Source organism: Manis pentadactyla, chromosome 9 (genome assembly GCF_030020395.1).
Source record: "Manis pentadactyla isolate mManPen7 chromosome 9, mManPen7.hap1, whole genome shotgun sequence".
NCBI classification, from domain to species: domain Eukaryota; kingdom Metazoa; phylum Chordata; class Mammalia; order Pholidota; family Manidae; genus Manis; species Manis pentadactyla.
Genome location: NC_080027.1, coordinates 68,116,201 through 68,131,088, shown reverse-complemented (window position 1 = coordinate 68,131,088; position 14,888 = coordinate 68,116,201). Strand labels below are relative to the sequence as shown.

Genomic DNA, 14,888 nt, shown 5'->3' with positions numbered 1-14,888 from the left:
TGGTCTGTAGCTTTGCTCCTGTGCCAGTACCAAATTGTCTTGATTACTATGGCTTTATAGTAGAGCTTGAAGTTGGGCAGTGAGATTCCCCCCTACTTTATTCTTCTTTCTCAGGATTGCTTTGGCTATTCGGGGTCTTTGGTGTTTCCATATGAATTTTTGAATTATTTGTTCCAGTTCATTGAAGAATGTTGCTCGTAGTTTCATAGGGATTGCATCAAATCTGTATATTGCTTTGGGCAGGATGGCCATTTTGACGATATTAATTCTTCCTAGCCACGAGCATGGGATGAGTTTCCATCTGTTAGTGTCCCCTTTAATTTCTCCTAAGAGTGACTTGTAGTTTTCAGAGTATAAGTCTTTCACTTCTTTGGTTAGGTTTATTCCTAGGTATTTTATTTTTTTTGATGCAATTGTGAATGGAGTTGTTTTCCTGATTTCTCTTTCTGTTGGTTCATTGTTAGTATATAGGAAAGCCACAGATTTCTGTGTGTTGATTTTGTATCCTGCAACTTTGCTGTATTCCGATATCAGTTCTAGTAGTTTTGGGGTGGAGTCTTTAGGGTTTTTTTATGTACAGTATCATGTCATCTGCAAATAGTGACAGTTTAACTTCTTCTTTACCAATCTGGATTCCTTGTATTTCTTTATTTTGTCTGATTGCCGTGGCTAGGACCTCCAGTACTATGTTAAATAACAGTAGAGAGAGTGGGCATCCCTGTCTAGTTCCTGATCTCAGAGGAAATGCTTTCAGCTTCTCGCTGTTCAATATAATGTTGGCTGTGGGTTTATCATAGATGGCCTTTATTATGTTGAGGTACTTGCCTTCTATTCCCATTTTGCTGAGAGTTTTTAACATGAATGGATGTTGAACTTTGTCAAATGCTTTTTCAGCATGTATGGAGATGATCATGTGGTTTTTGTCTTTCTTTTTGTTGATGTGGTGGATGATGTTGATGGACTTTCGAATGTTGTACCATCCTTGCATCCCTGGGATGAATCCCACTTGGTCATGGTGTATGATCCTTTTGATGTACTGTTGAATTCGGTTTGCTAATATTTTATTGAGTATTTTTGCATCTACATTCCTCAGGGATATTGGTCTGTAGTTTTCTTTTTTGGTGGGGTCTTTGCCTGGTTTTGGTATTAGGGTGATGTTAGCTTCATAGAATGAGTTTGGGAGTATCCCTTCCTCCTCTATTTTTTGGAAAACTTTAAGGAGAATGGGTATTATGTCTTCCCTGTATGTCTGATAAAATTCCGAGGTAAATCCATCTGGCCCGGGGGTTTTGTTCTTTGGTAGTTTTTTGATTACCGCTTCAATTTCGTTGCTGGTAATTGGTCTGTTTAGATTTTCTGTTTCTTCCTATGTCAATCTTGGAAGGTTATATTTTTCTCGGAAGTTGTCCATTTCTCCTAGGTTTCCCAGCTTGTTAGCATATAGGTTTTCATAGTATTCTCCAATAATTCTTTGCATTTCCGTGGGGTCCGTCGTGATTTTTCCTTTCTCGTTTCTGATACTGTTGATTTGTGTTGACTCTCTTTTCTTCTTAATAAGTCTGGCCAGAGGCTTATCTATTTTGTTTATTTTCTCGAAGAACCAGCTCTTGGTTTCATTGATTTTTGCTATTGTTTTATTCTTCTCAATTTTATTTATTTCTTCTCTGATCTTTATTATGTCTCTCCTTCTGCTGACCTTAGGCCTCATCTGTTCTTCTTTTTCCAATTTCGATAATTGTGACATTAGACCATTCATTTGGGATTGCTCTTCCTTTTTTAAATATGCTTGGATTGCTATATACTTTCCTCTTAAGACTGCTTTTGCTGTGTCCCACAGAAGTTGGGGCTTAGTGTTGTTGTTGTCATTTGTTTCCATATATTGCTGGATCTCCATTTTGATTTGGTCATTGATCCATTGATTATTTAGGAGCGTGTTGTTAAGCCTCCATGTGTTTGTGAGCCTCTTTGCTTTCTTTGTACAGTTTATTTCTAGTTTTATGCCTTTGTGGTCTGAAGAGTTGGTTGGTAGGATTTCAATCTTTTGGAATTTTCTGAGGCTCTTTTTGTGGCCTAGTATGTGGTCTATTCTGGAGAATGTTCCATGTGCACTTGAGAAGAATGTATATCCCGCTGCTTTTGGATGTAGAGTTCTATAGATGTCTATTAGGTCCATCTGCTCTAGTGTGTTGTTCAGTGCCTCTGTGTCCTTACTTATTTTCTGCCCGGTGGATCAATCCTTTGGGGTGAGTGGTGTCTTGAAGTCTCCTAGAATGAATGCTTTGCAGTCTATATCCCCCTTTAGTTCTGTTAGTATTTGTTTCACATATGCTGGTGCTCCTGTGTTGGGTGCATATATATTTAGAATGGTTATATCCTCTTGTTGGACTGAGCCCTTTATCATTATGTAGTGTCCTTCTTTATCTCTTGTTACTTTCTTTGTTTTGAAGTCTATTTTGTCTGATATTAGTACTGCAACCCCTGCTTTCTTCTCACTGTTGTTTGCTTGAAATATGTTTTTCCATCCCTTGACTTTTAGTCTGTACATGTCTTTGGGTTTGAGGTGAGTTTCTTGTAAGCAGCATATAGATGGGTCTTGCTTTTTTATCCATTCTGTTACTCTGTGTCTTTTGATTGGTGCATTCAACCCATTAACATTTAGGGTGACTATTGAAAGATATATACTTATTGCCATTGCAGGCTTTAAATTCGTGGTTACCAAAGGTTCAAAGTTAGCCTCTTTAGTATCTTACTGCCTAACTTAGCTCGCTTATTGAGCTGTTATATACACTGTCTGGAGATTCTTTTCTTCTCTCCCTTCTTGTTCCTCCTCCTCGATTCTTCATATGTTGGGTGTTTTGTGCTGTGCTCTTTCTAGGAGTGCTCCCATCTAGAGCAGTCCCTGTAAGATGTCCTGTAGAGGTGGTTTGTGGGAAGCAAATTCCCTCAGCTTTTGTTTGTCTGGGAATTGTTTAATCCCACCGTCATATTTGAATGATAGTCGTGCTGGATACAGTATCCTTGGTTCAAGGCCCTTCTGTTTCATTGTATTAAATATATCATGCCATTCTCTTCTGGCCTGTAGGGTTTCTGTTGAGAAATCTGACGTTAGCCTGATGGGTTTCCCTTTATAGGTGACCTTTTTCTCTCTAGCTGCCTTTAACACTCTTTCCTTGTCCTTGATCTTTGCCATTTTAATTATTATGTGTCTTGGTGTTGCCCTTCTTGGATCCTTTCTGTTGGGGGTTCTGTGTATTTCCGTGGTCTGTTCGATTACTTCCTCCCCCAGTGTGGGGAAGTTTTCAGCAATTATTTCTTCTAAGATACTTTCCATCTCTTTTCCTCTCTCTTCTTCTTCTGGGACCCCTATAATACGGATATTGTTCCTTTTGGATTGGTCACACAGTTGTCTTAATATTGTTTCATTCCTGGAGATCCTTTTGTCTCTCTCTATGTCAGCTTCTATGCGTTCCTGTTCTCTGGTTTCAATTCCATCAATGGCCTCTTGCATTCTATCCATTCTGCTTATAAACCCTTCCAGAGTTTGTTTCATTTCTGCGATCTCCTTTCTGGCATCTGTGATCTCCTTCCGGACTTCATCCCATTTCTCTTGCGTATTTCTCTGCATCTCTGTCAGCATGTTTATGATTCTTATTTTGAATTCTTTTTCAGGAAGACTGGTTAGGTCTGTCTCCTCTGGTGTTGTCTCTGTGATCTTTGTCTGCCTGTAGCTTTGCCTTTTCATGGTGATAGGAATAGTCTGCAGAACTGGGACGAGTGACGGCTGGAAGGACTTCCTTTCTTGTTGGTTTGTGGCCCTCCTCTCCTGGGAGAACAGCGACCTCTAGTGGCTTGTGCTGCGCGCAGACAGGGTTTCTGCTTCCTGCCCGGCTGCTATGGAGTTAATCTCCGCTGTTGCTGTGGGCGTGGCCTGGCTTGGGCAGCTACTCCAAAATGGTGGAGTCGCGTTGGAGGGTGAGCGGCCTGGAGGCTATTTATCTCCGTAAAGGGCTTCCCTGCTCCCTGCAGCCCAGGGGTTAGGGTGCCCAGAGATCCCGGATTCCCTACCTCTGGATTAAGTGACCCGCCCTGCCCCTTTAAGACTTCCGAAAAGCACCCGCCAAAACAAAACAACGACCACCAAAAAAAAAAAAAAAAGAAAAAAAAATTTTAAATTAAAAAAAAAAAAGTTTTTAATTAAAAAAAAAAAAAAAAAGGTGGTCGTTCGTTTTTCTTTATTCTCCGGTGCCAGCCTCAGGCCTCTGCTCACCGGTCTTTCTGCCCTGTTTCCCTAGTATTGGGGTCCCTATCCCTTTAAGACTTCCAAAAAGTGCTCACCAAAACAAAACAGCAGAAAAGCAAAAAAAAAAAAAAAAAAAAAACAATGTCCTCTGTCGCCCAGCCTCCAGTGCCTGCTCATTGTTCTTGCTGCCCTGTTTTCCTAGTACTCTAGAGCGCCCTGCACTCTGGCCCGGATGGCTGGGGCTGGGCGTTCGGCAGTCCTGTGCTCCGTCTCCCTCCTGCTCTGCCTGCTCTTCTCCCGCCTGGAGCTGGGGGGAGGGGCGCTCGGCTCCAGCCGGGCCGAGGCTTGTATCTTACCCCCTTCGCGAGGCGCTGGGTTCTCTCATGTGCGGATGTGGTCTGGATATTGTCCTGTGTCCTCTGGTCTTTATTCTAGGAAGGGTTGTCTTTGTTATATTTTCATAGATATATGTTGTTTTGGGAGGAGATTTCCGCTGCTCTACTCACGCCGCCATCTTCCGCCCCTCCCACTGGTGCAGTTTTGTATTTCACTGCAGCAAGGGGAAAATAATGGTCTTGAGTTCAGTTCATTATTAATTTGCTTTAATACATGACTAAATTCTTTCCACGAAATAATAAAGTTATGAATAGTAATCTGTGAATTTTATGGTTAAAAAGTGGCGCTCAAGCTTGAACTTGATATTTCTTTCAAAAGTACACCTAGAAAACAACTCGTTCTGCCAGTCTATGTTACTTCTAAAACATTTGTCGTTTTGTTAAAGTGAATGACAGTTTTGGAACTTTGAATCTCATAAATTAATTATGGAAAAAGTGTTTTTAATTTTTTCCGTGATCTCAGTTGGCTCGCTAATTATTAACACTGGGTTTGAATATTATCTCTGCTTTCTTATGCTAAATACAATATAGCTTTCCATTTTGCTTAGGATATTTTTGTTGTTTCTACTAGTTAAAGTGTTTGGGGATTCTAGCTATTTCAACTGTACATCACAGTGTATGTATGAGCAAAAGACATTGTGCAGCCATATGTAATTAAAAGTAGGATCTTTATTTTTGTTGTTTCAGTTTATTTTAGTTGCCTTTATTTAAAGATTTACAATATTTGCTATTTTAATATTTTGTTTAACTGAATTTTCTGGTTACCTGTCAGTTAATGAGAAGACTTAACTTTTTTTAGTACTCCATTAATCCACTTGCCTGTCTAAACAACTAAATGATAGTGAACATCAGTGGATATCTGAAACTTGAAGCTCTTGAGGAAGATATTTCCAACTGTTCTCTCTTTCTAAGTATGTAAATAATAACTTAACAGAAAACTAATTGGATCTTACTATCCTCAACCATAGATACTATTTCAATTATAGTAAAATTAAACTCTTCTTCTCAGTTAAATTTTTATTTGCCACTTTTTTATGTAGGAAAAGAAACAAAATAGGTCTCTGAGGAGCTGGATTTAAGACTGTTTTATGCTCATTCTGAAATCATGATTGGAGGCTGCCAATCATACATTGACATTTCTTTTTAGGTTAAAAGAAATGAAAATGTAAACACACTCAGAATTAAGACATTTTGGTACAGATCACTGTGGCTTTTCTCTCTCTTAATTCATGTAACCTTTTCAACAATTCATAACCTGCTTCAGGGCAATAGTTGTCTGAATCTATCCTGGTCCTTCTGCTTGTTCAGTATCTCAGGCCATCCTGCTGGTGGTTGGGCTGAAGTCAGCTGCCCTTTTGCCAGAATTTCTGGAAGTCACTCTAAACCCCAAATGGAAACCTTGGTTTCAGGCTATTGTCCTTTGTAAACGGACATTCAGTAAATTCTGTTTTATGGTGAGTTCCCTGAAAAATGCCATTCAGATAATTTGTTTGTCTAAGCTCACGAGTAATATGTGATTCTGAGGATCCTTTGAGCTTTTAAGATTGACTGAGAAACATCATAGAAGAATGATAATTCTTTTTTCTATTCGATATTTTAAGGAAAGGTATAAAAAATTCAGTTAAACTCCTGTAGGCTTTCAAATGACAATATAGTTGGTAAAGAAAGATTATCACCCAGAGGATATGATTTTTAAAAGAATACCCTTGTACCAACATGCCTTATAACTTGTGACCACTCTTCCAATGTTCTTACATATTTTCTCTGGTCTTTATTTTTTTTCTAGGGACTTGAATTATAATAACTTAGGGGAATTTCCTCAAGCCATTAAAGCCCTTCCTAGCCTAAAAGAGCTGTAAGTATTGCTTTGCTCTGTGCTTCAGTATCCTTAGAACACACCATTTAAACTTCCAACAATGAGATTTTAAAGCATTTCTGTTCCATTACATACATTAACACACACACACGATCAGACAGATTGGGTTTTGTTAGATAGTTTGGACCACTCTGAGCATAGATCACTGTGCAAGGCCAGCTACTAGGAGACGAAAGCATAATGCACAGTCTCTGCCTTTAGGGAACTTGTCTTAGTCTCACTGGGGAGGCTGACCATCTAAGACAGATCCTTCTGGGTAGAAACAAGTGCTGAATCAATGGGATAAATAAATCAGTCCAGAAAAAGACCTCACTGAGGCTTGGGGTCACTAGAATAAGCACCATTAAAGATAAGGTGTTTGACTGGACTTGAAAGGATGGAAATATTTAAATAAATGAAAGAGATGGAGCAGTTTAGATGTTGGATTGTCCAGGGCAGAGATAGCAAGGTATATGGCATAACAGGAAATGTGTGTTACAAGTCGGTAGCAAATATCTGAGATGCTTAAGGACTGAGTGCAGCAACTGAGAGAGATTTGGGGGTTAGAACATTTATGTTTCTAATGACCTAAAGTTCTTCGATGTTGAAGCAAACCCCTAAAAGTATATGAAGGACCTGATAGATGCTAGGATAAGCAGAGGGTTTAAAAAGAACTAGGTATCATCTGGAAAAAAGGTGAGATGGAATTAAAAATTCAGTTTCCGCACAGCAATTACTGTGCAAGGCTAGATACTGGTGAGAGGAACGTGTAATGTGCAGTTTCTGCCTGTCAGGATCTTGTAGTGTTAGTCTCATTTTTGAAATTTTCATGTAGATCTTATCAGTTATATTTCTCATAATACTAAACAGGAGTGGGTACTTTGATTTTAACTTACTGCATAAGGAGATAGGCCTTTCAAAATATTTTTCCTATCTTTTTAGGCTATTTCATAGTAATTCTATTTCTGTGATCCCTGATGGAGCATTTGGTGGTAATCCACTCCTAAAAACTATGTAAGTAGTTTTGAAAGTTTCTTTTAATATATAATCCTATAAAGCTATGTCTATGATACCAAACGTCTGGATGAAGAATGATTCAAGCTTTAGGTATATGGACTTTGTGAGCATAGATGTTTTGGCGGGCTTGTGAACATATGAAAACTTGGCCTTTTTTGGATATTTTTACAGACATTTGTATGATAATCCTCTATCTTTTGTGGGGAACTCAGCATTTCACAATTTATCTGATCTGCATTCCTTGTAAGTATTATATCAGTTTTTAAAAAAACCTAAATGTTTATATAATTGTTTTAATGGGAAACCAGAATTTATTATTTTAGCTCTAGAAAACAAACAAAATATTTTCTATTCTTTTCCTTTGGTGGAAGTCCAAAGGACGACTGTGAAAATTTCTGATGGTTCTTATTTATGTGAATATTTAGCCAAATTATCACATTTTTCAGGTATAGTCAAGAGATTAAACTATTTTTATTTTGGGGTATAGTAACCCTGTAATGTTAAACTGTTTAAAAAGTCAAATGAAAATATCTATGAAAGTTTTTTATTTTAAATTAATTTTTTGCTCCCAATTTCTCAAAGAGTTATTCGTGGTGCAAGCATGGTGCAGCGATTCCCCAATCTGACTGGAACTGTCCATCTGGAGAGTCTGTAAGTGTGGCCATTTGTATAGGGGTTGCGTAAATACAACACCCTGGCCTGCTATCAGAGTGCCAGTGGGTTTTGGTGATGATGATGGGTTTATGTTGATTCCTGATTGTCTCCCTTTGTGACTGTCATGCATACGTATGTATGTGGAGATAAGATCTGAAAAGGCCCTTGAAAATAAAGAGCAGTAACTAATTAGAAACAGTGCTTTAGAAACTCAGAAGTATAGCAGTCTATCAAAGAAGGCTTCACAGTGGAGGTGAAATGTTTCAAAATTGAATACTGGCAGGTTTCCCAGAGCTAGCTCTTTCTGTATAGAAGGGCAGGGTTTAATAAACTACCCTTATGGCTGGCAAGGATGATCACATATAGCTAGAGCTGAATTTTATAATGGAAATGGGGAGTGATATAGTGGAATTTGGAAAATTGTTTGGGTTGCAATTTTAAAACTGCAAGCCTTGAACACTGAACATTTGGTTACAACAAAGTTTTCTAATGGGTGGTCTGTGAATGGGTGACACATACATCCAAGATTCTGATGGCCTCAACCCTCCAGGCAGCCAGGTGGGATCTGAGGTGGCTAGGGTCTCCAGCCACAGGAGCCTTAACCACAGTTTGCCACATAAATGTTAAGATGTGTCAAGATGTAAGAAAAAAGAAGTTGGGATTCATTGAGCTAAGGAGTTTAAACTTGACTCTCAAGGCGGTTTGGGGGGGTTGGGAATATAGGAGCAGGTAGTGGGAGGAAGATAAGAAGGGAAAGTAGACAGGAAGAACAGTGAGGAGGCCATGGGAATAAGCCACTTGGCTAAGTGGACACATTTAACCATGAGCGTTCCTTGTCCTCAGTCAATCACTGGACTTCCTCCATGTGTTCTGAGAGTCTTTCACGCCTCTTTGTATCACTTCACCTTGATCTGCATAGTAGCAGTAAAAGGGAAAAGAGAGGGTCAGATGCCAGAAACACTTACAGAGGAATTAGTGATTGGCTGCATATGGGAACATAGAAAGGAGGGGAGTAAGAAAATTTTAGAAAAATTTGAGTTGGGTTGACTGAAAAAGCAAAGACAGAAACAAGGTTTAGGGGCAGGATGCTATACAAATTTTGGTTGTACTTTCAGTGCTTCTGCATACAGCTCTTTTCATGTAGTATTCTGATAACATAAAATAAATGTTAATTACCAGAGTTTTAAGGGACTTGTTTTGGGTGTGAAGGGGTGATAGAACTTGCAGGTGATGGTCAGGCTGTGACTGGATTAGTGCTTTCTTTGTTGGTCTGTGTGCAAAATCAAGCTCTTCATTTGGACAATATTAACATCTCCTGTCACCAGCTTTTCTGCACTGCTATGAAAATGATACCAGTATCAATGGTTAATTCATCCTCCCACATACCTAACTCTGGGGAGTAATTAGGCAATGGGGCACAGAGACTCTAGTCCATATGCAAATATGTGAGCATTTATTTTTCTATTTGAGAATAGCATTTTGTTTACCATGTCAGCTTGAACCATTTCTTAGATGAACAATGTTTTTCCACAGGACCTTGACAGGTACGAAGATAAGCACCATATCCAGTAATTTGTGCCAAGAACAAAAGATGCTTAGGACTTTGTAAGTTGTGTTCTCCCTTCTCATACCTTTCCTTTTATGTTCTTCTCATGTGTTGAGTTTTATTTTTAATGAACTATTTATGTTAGGTAATTTTAAGGTATAGTTGTTTGTTCCCTTTGTGGAAATGAGCAGGTATTTGAGTGACACCCCCAAGGTACGTAATGTTTATTTGAATTTGATTTTAGGGTTCTGTATGTATCACACATTCTTGTGACTTGACTTTGAGCAAAGTAAAACCAAATTAGGTTCTTCCTTGTTTTTTTTTTTCCTTATTCTGTCTCTTCATCCTCATTCTAGTCACCTGGTTGGTGTTACTGTCCATATCCTGCTCTTTCATTTGTAACCTGGGCAGAATCCGAATCCTTGTGGGATCAGGAATCAACTAAGCATGGAGCTCACCAAAATCTTTTAGGCTACCCAAGAAATTAAAAGTAAATAAAAGATGTAAAAACGTGACAAGAACAAACAATTAAGTTGCTAAGTTGTTAATAAGTGTTCAGTGGAAAGCGATAGTAACAAAGTAAGTGACTGATTGATTAATAAGTAATTAAATGGTGTGGTGGAGTATCAAATGTGCTGATCACCATTCAGGAAAAACTGTAATGGGGTTAACTGAGAGTTAAGTAGTCCCAATAGTTGATTTAACATAAATGTTTTTAAAAATGTCAGTACACATACTACTCCTTCTATAGCTTTTTAAATTAAGTAACAAATGATTTATGGTGTAAACAGTATTATAAAAACAAATTAAAAACCTCATAATTTCACCTCTTAAACCTGTTATATATTTTCCATATTATTTTTTATATATTTATTTTATATACTTAATGTTTTCAATATGTTTTATATTGTCTGCACTCAACATTATGTGCTTGAAATTTGCAAATCTTAAGCCTGTTGTGCTCTAGAAGTTTATCAATCTTAGGAAAAATAATAGGTGCTTTTCTTCAGCCATCCCTTTATTATAGATCTTGGGCCTGCTTTCAGTGCTTCTGAATGCAGCTTCTTTAATGTAGTATTCCAACAACATAAAATTAACTTGTTAATTTCTGTTGTTTTAAGGGACTTGTCTTACAACAATATAAAAGACCTTCCAAACTTTAATGGTTGCCATGCTCTGGAAGAAATGTAAGTCAGCCTTTCAATTACTCTTTTTGCTCTGGTGTGTTGTTACTTCATTGAGCATTTTCTATTTTAAATAAATGGCTTTAATATTACAAAATTAGAAATTAATATAATAGGGTAATTCCATGAATGTCAAATTTACAGGTGTGTTCATGCAACCAGCGTTTATTCTGTACCTGTCAGGCATTCTGTGAGATGCAGTGTGGGGGATGGTGGTGTACACCCAAAGCCAAACAAAAGCTGTTCCTGGCTGTTGAGGGAAACCAGATATCGATACCTACTGTGTACCTATAGGACAGAGCTGATGGAGTTTGATCAGGAGGTGGGGAGAGGAGGCATTAATTCTCCATTATTGATCTCTTCCTTCCTCTTCTTCCTATGGCATGTGTTACAATTGTGTCCTGGGTCCTTTCCTGCTGTAATGTCTTCCTGCTCTTCTGAGTGGAGTTGATAAGGAATTTAGATAGTGTATACTAACTCCTGGTATAAATCCGGAGGGAATACCGGTTAGTCTAACCCTTTCGTCTTATATGTGAGGAAATAGCAGTTCTCTTTACTTTCAACAAGATCAGTGTTACCTAAGGATGAATATTTAAACTTAGAAATAGTTTAAGATAGTTTTTTTCTTCTCTCCTTTTCTCTTTCATCATTATTATTATTTTTTAGTTCTTTGCAACGTAATCAGATCCACCAAATAAAGGAAGGTACCTTTCAAGACCTAATATCCCTAAGGATTCTGTAAGTTTCTCTTTGATGATTGGAAACAAAATTTTTGTCAAACTATAAATTAATAGATCATTATAATTCCTATAATATGCTTGAAGATAAGATTTTATTATGTGCAAATATTGTTTAAACTTTACCACATGGTACTTTATAATCTACTTATGTTATTTTTTACCTTAGCTAATTTATAATACTGTACATTAATGAGTAAAAAAGTGTAATGTGTATAACCTGAGAGACAAGTTTGTTTTCAAGTCATAATAATGAGGTTTGCCAATTCATTAGGGCGAGGGTAGGTCCACTATGGTCTTTGGGTCAGATCTGACTTGCCTCCTGTTTTTGTAAATTAAGTTTTATGGAAACACGGCCATGCCCTTTTGCTTTGGTGCAGTCTGAAGCTGCTTTTACCATACTGTGGCAGAGTTGAATAGGTGTAAGACAGACCTTATGAACCCCAGAGGTGAAAAATATTTACTCTCTGGCTTTCTACAAAAAAGTTGGCAACCTCTGTACCTCTGTATCTATCATGACAAATATAGTTAATATGTAGCAGATGTCCTCATTTAGAAATTATTTGTATTTGAGTGTATATTTGTCCCAAGTGGTGTATTAAGCACCTGGGAATATAGAGGTGACTGAGGCAAATCTTGTCACTGACTTCATAGTGTGGAAAACACAATATACTAAATTAGTGAACATATAAATTATAAGATACCAAATAAATTTGGCAAACTGACAGTGAAGTGAAGTGAAATCACTTATATTGAGTCCTTTTTGACAGGTTTCCCAACTAAGAAATTGAAAATGCATTTTACTGGAAAATGTTTTGTTTGTGATTAGGTTGCTGGATCTTTCCTTGTTGCTGACAGGCTTACTGTGGGTGTGGGTGGTAAGTGGTGAGGAAGGGGACTGGCTACTAGCTGCCAACAGTTGTAGAGGGCTGATAAGCTACCACAATGAAAACTGGCCTTTTCATGATTTGGAACCAAGTTTTCCTGTTATCCAGGAGATGTGTAATGGAATGAATTTGTCCTATCTTTAAATTATCATTAAAGCGCAGTTTAAATGTGGTTGCAGATCATTTCTATTTTATTAGTTCTGTCATATCACAATTCCTCAGGGTGTGTTCCTGAATATAGTACGGCTCTGGTGTTGATATGACTTTTTTTTCCTGCTTGGGGAAAGAATGATATCTGAAGCCCTTCTGGAATGCCCTTGTTTGCATATTGATCATTTGTCTTCCCTCAGGGCCTTATCACTAACCTTTGAGAAGGCAAATAATATGAAACCTGTTTTTATTTTCAGCCTTGTCAGGAGCTGAGCTTTTCCTCACCTCTTTACTAGTACCAAAGGTTATATCATATCATTTATATTTTTGAACTTGTACCAGAATGATAAGGTAGAGAAAATTCACAACTGTTTTGAGACAGATGCCAACCAGAATTGTTGTACCTGGAACACATTTCAAGAAGTAGATTTTTGTGAAGGAGAAACATTGAGCGTAAACATAAAAATGTTGTTGGACAAGATTAACAAGATTTGTTATCAGTGATACAGTGAATACTCAGAATGTAAAGTGTAGTTCAAAATACCTGCAGTTTGAGTTTATTTGAAAAGATTAACATGTTATTCTTATAATTGCAGAGATCTGAGTAGAAACCTGATCCATGAAATTCACAGTAGAGCATTTGCCAAGCTTGGGTCAATAACTAACCTGTAAGTTGACAATTTTATGCAGTAATACCATGAAAGTAATGAATAGCCTACAGAAACTTGTGTTTTAGCATTGTTCTATCAAAATATTTTTGTGTAGTTATTCCCTTGTATAAATGCTAACCTGCATTGATGTAGTGACAGCTTCTAAGATGGCGAGATGAAGCTGGATCAGTTGTTTTAGCACACCTAAGCTTCCTCTTGGAGCTCTAATATTCATGATTTTAATATATGTACAGATGTTTTTATGTGATTTGCATCTTAGGAGTTAATTTGAAGTCTCGTTCACATTTTAGAGATGTAAGTTTCAATGAATTAACTTCATTTCCTACGGAAGGCCTGAATGGGCTGAATCAGCTGAAACTTGTGGGCAACTTCAAGCTGAAAGAAGCTTTAGCAGCAAAAGACTTTGTTAATCTCAGGTGTGTTTTGCTTTTTGTTCTTTTTTGTTGAAATTATGGGAGGCCCCCAAATTACACAGTGTGCTCATCTTTTGCTCTGGTTCCCAGGTTTTCTAGGAGGCTATAATTTGAGTATTTTCTACCTTAATACTCTCACAAATTTGGTTAAAAAAGATTATCCTACAGTGTTTGAGAACATGAACTGGAGCTCTTGATGCTGTCAGAGAGATAGTAGAGCCATTCATCAGAATGTTTTTCATGTCATGGATTTGTTTAGCATCAAGGCGGCAGAAAGCACATCAGTGGGAACCTATAGAAAATCGATACAATGTTATAATACTTCACAGAGACGTTAGCGTTGGAGTGGGGACCTCATTAGGTATAGTAGAGACAGGGCTTGGTAATATAGAAGAGAATGAATATCTTCACTCTATTTATATGAACAACAGAAATTCATTTAATGGTATAAAGTCACAAATGACCTGGGACACTAATTTTAATTAGCTGTTTCATATGATAAATTGGGCATGGTTAATTCATTTATAAAAGGAGTCTGATAGGATTTTACTTTAAATTGCAGTATTGTTATTACATTTCTTTTTTTTTTAATTTTTTAAATTTTATTTTTTCATCTTTTTTTGTTTTTGTTTTTGCTGTTACATTTTAAAGAGGGCTTGATTTAAATTCAGTTTTTAAAAGCATATCTTGTATAAGTGAAGAAACTCATGGTGTCATCTGATACCAGAACTCTTTTCACAGAGGAGGAAACTGAGGTCTGGAGAAGATAATGACTCCTAGGCTGGAGCTTTCAAAGATAAAAACACTTTTTACAAAACAAAAACATGTCTGTGAAGTTGTTATTCAATGTAGCTATTACAATTTTTTCCAGGTCTTTATCTGTACCATATGCTTATCAGTGCTGTGCATTTTGGGGTTGTGACTCTTACACACATTCAAACACAGAAGATAACAGCCTCCAAGACCACAATGTGGCAAAGGATAAAGGCAAGTGCATGTACTTTTTGAAATAGAACACTCTTTATGGTATTAATCAATATCTCTGTTACTGTAATCAGTGTGTAAAGGTTCAAAATGAAATCTGTAAGAAAAATGGCATTTACTGTGTTACTGGCATATTTAATATTACTAAGCCTCGT

The 14,888-nt window shown here is 37.4% G+C and overlaps 1 protein-coding gene across 2 annotated transcripts in view; it reads left to right on the top strand.

Moving 5' to 3' along the window:
- Positions 1-14,888, top strand: part of LGR4 (leucine rich repeat containing G protein-coupled receptor 4) — a 108,861-nt gene that overhangs the window by 89,206 nt on the left and 4,767 nt on the right. For both annotated transcript variants that reach the window (XM_036879060.2, XM_057507523.1), the window contains exons 7-16: positions 6,422-6,490; positions 7,433-7,504; positions 7,679-7,750; positions 8,090-8,158; positions 9,695-9,766; positions 10,829-10,894; positions 11,558-11,629; positions 13,262-13,333; positions 13,627-13,752; positions 14,621-14,736. In XM_036879060.2, the coding sequence (XP_036734955.2) occupies positions 6,422-6,490; positions 7,433-7,504; positions 7,679-7,750; positions 8,090-8,158; positions 9,695-9,766; positions 10,829-10,894; positions 11,558-11,629; positions 13,262-13,333; positions 13,627-13,752; positions 14,621-14,736 (806 nt within the window). The remainder of the gene's footprint in view (positions 1-6,421; positions 6,491-7,432; positions 7,505-7,678; positions 7,751-8,089; positions 8,159-9,694; positions 9,767-10,828; positions 10,895-11,557; positions 11,630-13,261; positions 13,334-13,626; positions 13,753-14,620; positions 14,737-14,888) is intronic.